This window comes from Asterias amurensis, chromosome 12 (genome assembly GCF_032118995.1).
Source record: "Asterias amurensis chromosome 12, ASM3211899v1".
Lineage (NCBI taxonomy): Eukaryota > Metazoa > Echinodermata > Asteroidea > Forcipulatida > Asteriidae > Asterias > Asterias amurensis.
This window is the reverse complement of record NC_092659.1, coordinates 14368170-14374669: the sequence shown is the minus strand read 5'-3', so window position 1 is coordinate 14374669 and position 6500 is coordinate 14368170. Positions and strand designations below refer to the sequence as shown.

Below are 6500 nucleotides of genomic sequence, written 5' to 3'. Positions count from 1 at the left end.
CTTCCTCTGTTTTTATTACACAGTGCGTATTGTGAAATGTCATTTTGTCACGCTACGTATACGGACGGTGCAAAAATTACATTCTAAACTTTGTGCCCGTGAACTGACGCTCTGAAGTTTTAAATTTTGCACGTTGCAAGTGAGACTGGAAGATGAATTTGTTATCACACGCACGCTCGTGAAATACAAAAAATATAGCGCGTCTGCGTCCCATATCCAACTCGTATTCCACCCGCGCTTGTGTGATAACTTATAATGTGGGAGTTTGCCAAGTTCCCTTGATGGGAAGATCATTCAAACAAACAAACAAACAATGAAATGGCAACTTGCTTGCAGTGAGCACAATATCAGCCGTCAAGCAGCTCTATGAAATTACACCCCAAACTTTACCTCCAATCCGCACGCACTCCTCCTTGTGCCTCGCGTTCCACGCCTTGATTTTACACGCTTTACTGCAGTAGTAGACCTCTTTACAGCGTGTGCAGGCCGATAAGCGCACTCCTAGACACCGTCCACACTCGTAGCAATACTTGAACAGTGGCTTCCTGTAAAAGTAAAGGCACATTGGGAAAGCTTCTTTAGACTTCAATACAATAGGTTTTCAGTTGTTTGTTGTATGTGACACTGCAATGCGAAATCTAGAACAAACTTCAAAGGCTTCAAACTTTGTGTCCTGGGTCTTTGTCTACATATTGTTTGTTACAATTTCAAAAGCCCTTGTTGTCCCAGCACAAAATGTAGCTAAGCATAACAAGTTTACGCTTACCAAAATAATGTTCCCAACCAAACTCCAGACAATGAAAGTAGCCATGAAGACCAAGTAAAAAATTACACTATCAGATGAACCTTCTTGGATTTTTAAAACAGTACAGGATATGAGGGCCTTTAATTTTAGGAAGGAAGAAAGACCCAGAAAAATTGCTGGCTTTGTGGAACTTGGAAGTCCGAAAAATATGTGTGAATTATTCATCAAACGTGGAAAGAATGGTGCCAAGGTAAAAGTGAAAAAAAAACAGGTAAATATGAATTTTTGGTGTGACCCCCGTCCCACCCCCTTTTTTTTTAAGTGGGTGCGTCTTCCAAGACAGATGTGGGCGGGATGATTATCTGGTAGTTTTACTTTGACCTATTATCAACATCTCTTTAGATGAGGAAAAATTACACAAGCAATTCCCTAAAACAGCTCGCTTTACACTCAACCAGGACCTTTATTTTCTACACTTCAGACAGATTTACCATAACGCAATGATAATGTTTTTGGTTTTTTGGGTTTTTTTTTAAACTTTATATTTTTAAGATTCCTTCATTGACTCTATGGCTCCTAATTACTTGTTGTAGCTGTGAATAATGAATGTGATAATAATTATATGAAATCTCACAGCATTCTGGATTTGGGGGAAGGGGGACATTAAGGCAGTGGATGAACTTCACACGATAACTTTGTGACTGTGGAAAGAGAGGTGAGAGTGTTCTGTTGATTACGGATCAAATCAATTATCTGGTTGAATTTTATTGTAACTTGTTGATTAGAGAGGTGGACAATCAGTGGATGGGTTGGCGGGTGTAGTTTTTTGAGAAATGAGTCAAACAAGTCATGACAATAATTTTTGTGTCAGGAGACGAAAATTATTTTAGCATGTAAAACGTATTTCCATGACGTTGTTCTCATTTCTCAAAAACTACAGCACCTCAGCAAGTAATATTTTAAGGTAAGCTTTCTACTATCACTATCTTCAGACGGTGTAAGTTTCATGTATCTGTGGACATGATGTTTTGTGTTACTAAAAGTACCAAAATCCTTTAAGGGTTTTTTGTTGATTTGGGTGGCGGGCAGGGGGTTGGAGTGGGGATCTAACCAACCATGAGCGTCCTTGCTCTATGAAACAACTATGGTTGACTTTTAGGGTGATTGTTGATTGGAAGGTGGATGGTCAGTGGATGCGGGTTGGCAATTCTGGATGACAAAATCCATGTGGTTGACTTAAGGGTTTTTGTTGATTTGGGTGACGGGCAGGGGGTTTGAGTGGGGTCAAACCAACCATGAGCGTCCTTGATCTATGAAACAACTATGGTTGACTTTTAGGGTGATTGTTGATTGGAGGGTGGATGGTCAGTGGATGTGGGTTGGCAATCGTGGATGACAACATCCATGTGGTTGACTTGAGGGTTTTTGTTGATTTAGGTGGTTGATGGATAGTTGATCAAACTATTTTTGGTTGAATTTTAGGATGATTTTTTAATTGGAGGGTTGGATGGTCAGTGGATGTGGGTTGGCGATCGTGGATGACAACATCCATGTGGTTGACTTGAGGGTTTTTGTTGATTTAGGTGGTTGATGGATAGTTGATCAAACTATTTTTGGTTGAATTTTAGGATGATTTTTTAATTGGAGGGTTGGATGGTCAGTGGATGGTTTGGTGAGCGGATGATCAAACCAACAATGGTTGACTTTTAGGTCAATTTGTTGATTCGAGTGGTGGATGGTAAGTGAATGGTTGGCAAGCAGACGATTACATGAAGGGGAAAGGGAGAACACTGGGGGTGAGGTGAGCTATTAAAATGGAGGTGAAATTGGCCTGGGCTATAACAGTGAAATCTATTACAAATGTGACACAATACAATAAATGCCTGAAATTTTAGCATGAAATTGTACATTCAATGCCGAACGACAAAGCCACTGATTAACACAGCATGCTGTGAAGGTGTGGTATTGAGTGAAGCAGTGATGTATTCGGACCGGTTCATACTTCCTGCGAATGCGAATGTGGTATGAATTTTGACGTCACAAATTCGCAACGAATAATTTGCAATAGGTTGACTTGTGCGAAACTGCCGCGAAAATAGCCCAATGACGTCAAAATTCATAATGCATTCGCATTTGCGATGAACCAGGCTTTAGCATGTCACCTGAAATGATATCTATCACTTCGTCCATGATGTCTATGGTTTCATTACGCAAAAGAAAATCAGGGAATAAATCAATCAAAAGAAAGTTAACACATCTATATGCAAGGAAATAAGTATGGTAGTATATGCAGCGATAGACTTGTGGACAAGTCATTAAATGTCTGTCACGTTGATAGTGTCCCGACTCTCTCTCTCTCCGTGATTCCTGCACACTGGCGAAATTCTCGCGCAACTGCTGGCCCCTGCGTGACTAGCTCTCGCGCTGTGCAGTCTAATTTAACGGGGGGACTAGGCGGCAGCCAGCAGCTTCACGAGAAAGCAGTGATCTCGTGAGAGCAGTATTCGATCGCGGACACCTGAACCATTACACCACCACCATGACTTAACTATCACCGCGACAAACCATCAACAACGTCCACAAGTCTAACGCAGCAGCAACTCCAGGGGGAGGAGGCACAACTCTGTGAATTGCCATTTTTTTTACACATGAGATGTATTCTGTGTGTGATTGCACTTCTTCTTTGTTGTGAGCTCACACCCCCTGCTTTTACCGTCTCATTCTGAGTTATTAGTCAATTAACTGGTTACTACAACTGTCATCAGGTTAGGTCATTATGCAAATGAGTCATGATGTCATAATAATGCAAACTTAATTGCCCCATTCAACAAAGGGGTTTCTAAAACTACAGAAACTACAGAATTTTTCTTTTAAAGAAATGTGCAAATTCCCAAATTCTATTCCTACATGACGAAAAGGTGCAAATAAAACTGCAAGATAACGCCACTCCAAACGACAGAAACAAAACAATCTTGATTCTGAAATTCTGACCCAACCTGTAGCGTAACTTCTTGGTCTGCAGGAGCCGCTTAACGGCCCCTGAGTCGTAGCCACTTTCTTTCATGTAAACTGTCATAACAGCAGTTTCACTGTCTCATTTGAAAGAGGTGCACGTGGGGGGGAAGTGACAGAAGGGTTGGCAAAAGGGTGGACGCAGAACCAATAACAAATCAATGCAGAAAGGAGGTGTGAGAGAGAATAGACAAAAAAGAGGAAACAAATATTGAGGGGGAAAAGGAAAAATTTAATTATTTAACCTGACACCAAAAATAGAGATAAAGCAAGTGTTTTTTAGAATGGCATTTCAGACTCAGAAAATAGTTTTAAAACAATTCTGTGAATCAATAATGACACAAGTTCCGACAGTGATTCGTTCTTATATTACAAGATTGCAACGGGAAGGAACTCCACTAATTTTTCAAACACTAACAATTCCTCTTGGTCTTAACCCTCCTACTCTTGGTATCACTACTTTTCAGTAGGTTGACCAATCATTTGAAACCGTCAAAATGCAAGATTTGTGTATGGTGGCACAACTGTGCACAGAACTAACTGTGTTCACTTTGCGTATCTCCAGCAAGATAACATAATAGCAGGCTTTCATCATCTATCATTCAAAACCGCAGTGAAATGGTCAAACAGTAGGAGGGTTGACTGTGTACTGTGATGATGCAATCACCACATGATATCATATTGCAGGCTGGAATAGTTTATCAATTATTCCAAACCACAGTGGATGAGCAATTAACTGATCAGACAGTAGGAGGGTTGAGTGTGTACTGTGTAGATTTTACCTATTATTCCAAACCACAGTGGATGAGCTTAACTGATCAGACAGTACGAGGGTTGAGTGTGTACTGTGTAGATTTTACCTATTATTCCACACCACAGTGGATGAGCTTAACTGATCAGACAGTAGGAGGGTTGAGTGTGTACTGTGATGATGCATTCACAACATGATACTATATTGACATAGTCTATCGTTTCAAAACATAGAGTTTGAAAGATCAGAGAGTAGAAGAGCTTATAAACTATGCAAATGAAAGGGAAGTGCACTTTAAACAAACAAATAAAATGTTGTTGTTTAGTCGCCTGTTTAATTCAAACTAAAAAAAGCCATCATACAAGCTTTTGCGTTTTTTTAAATTTCACTCTTGGTGGACTGAAACAGCTTTTTCCATCCTACAAAACAAGATAACCTTTAACAAGCACACACAAACTATACCTTTGTTTTTGTTTCCTATGATGAGAAGCATGCCAAAGAGAGGATAGTGTTTGTTATTAGTATAAATGGTTAATGTACAGTTATAGTTATTAACCCTTTGGTGCACAGATTTTTTTTTTTTTAAAGCAAAAAAAAGAACATGTTCATCCGTGCTTTTCTCAAACTTTTTCAATAGCACCCCCATCACACAAAATGAAAGCTCAACACTCGCTCTAAACAGTCGAATGAGAGCGGTATATTTGGGGGTTGTAGTTTTTAAGTTACGACTGTTTATAAAAGTCCAATTTGACGTGTTTTTGGTGGTCGCTGGAGACCGCCTTGTGCACCAAAGGGTTTATTATGTTAATGGAAGCCATAACGTGGAGACCAAGATAAAGTGTGGATTTCTCAAGCTCATTTCACATTCACTGAGCCCTGAATTCCTAGAATATTTCTGGGGGATTTTAACACCGCCACCCCATGTTTGTTTCACACTTGACAAAATTTTCCTGGGAAATTTTGAGCATACGGTATGCTTACCACTCCCCCCCCCCCAGAATGATCCTACTTTACCTCAACTCCCAAGAAATGGTAGACAAGTGTGAACAGATTTCCTGAGAACTTTCAAGGGAAATCCGTCTTGTGTGAAAGTAAGTGTTGAACTAATCCAAATGATAGCTGATTTAGCAATTTCTTTTCAATTTACATTTAAAATTCATGCATTTTTCTGTTAATCGCGACGACCGATGTTTTTTTGGCGGGTTGTGTCAAAGGTTATTGCTTTTAGCCTCTTACCAAAAATTAGTTTTTTAGCCTCTTACAAAAAATTAGTTTCATTTTTAATTCATCGCAACTGCAATAACACAAAATCAGCGATGTCGCAAGCGATGGATTTTCAGTATAAGATCTCTTCATTAGTGTGATAGCAATAATCACAAATCGGGACTTTAGTGAAATCGGTCCAGGAGTAAAACATTCCAAGGAGCTTCTGGGAACAGTACCCTCAGCGCTACAGAAGGAGCATGACTAATTTTTTTCTGGACAAAAATACAGCACGTTTTGTTTACCAGGCAGACTTTTGAAAAAAAAAGTCTGAATTCCGATAAAAGCTTGACATTTCTCATCCCTGTATGTTTAGTCGCTCACCTTACTGTTCCATCATCATCTCTGTCGACCAATGGCTGCTCAGCGCCTGTGCTGTCCTTTGTAATGGCTCTAAAAGCAACCTGCTTGCCCCCATCCTCTGCGCTCTTCGGTGTGGGGCTACCCCTTCCTCCCTGTCTTAGCGCTTTCGGTCTGACGAGGGCGCTCTCCTGGGGTTTAGCGCCAGCACCTGTATACAAGAAACCCTGGCTCGGACTCATACCTATGGAAGGAAAATAATTATTTAATAGTACCAGTATCTAGTAACTAATGTGTTCTTATTTTGCAAGAATTATTCTTATCTACATGTAGTATCTATAGATGATGTGACCTCTGACGTCACTCGAAAACCATAATATGATTCGCGTGCATACCGCCGGGCAAAAACTTTGTGTTTTGGCAGCCAGC

General features: G+C 40.2%; 1 protein-coding gene across 4 annotated transcripts in view; it reads right to left on the bottom strand.

Annotated features, from left to right (window-relative positions):
• LOC139944782 (ankyrin repeat and MYND domain-containing protein 1-like) overlaps positions 1-6500 on the bottom strand; it is a 28637-nt gene that overhangs the window by 3252 nt on the left and 18885 nt on the right. For 2 of the 4 annotated variants that reach the window (XM_071941890.1, XM_071941893.1), the window contains exons 16-18: positions 6096-6315; positions 3742-3834; positions 391-545 (exon numbers count right to left, since the gene is read on the bottom strand). In XM_071941890.1, the coding sequence (XP_071797991.1) occupies positions 391-545; positions 3742-3834; positions 6096-6315 (468 nt within the window). Of the gene's footprint in view, positions 1-390; positions 546-2907; positions 2941-3741; positions 3835-6095; positions 6316-6500 lie in introns of all 4 variants that reach the window. The other 2 variants (XM_071941889.1, XM_071941892.1) reach the window with 2 other exon arrangements.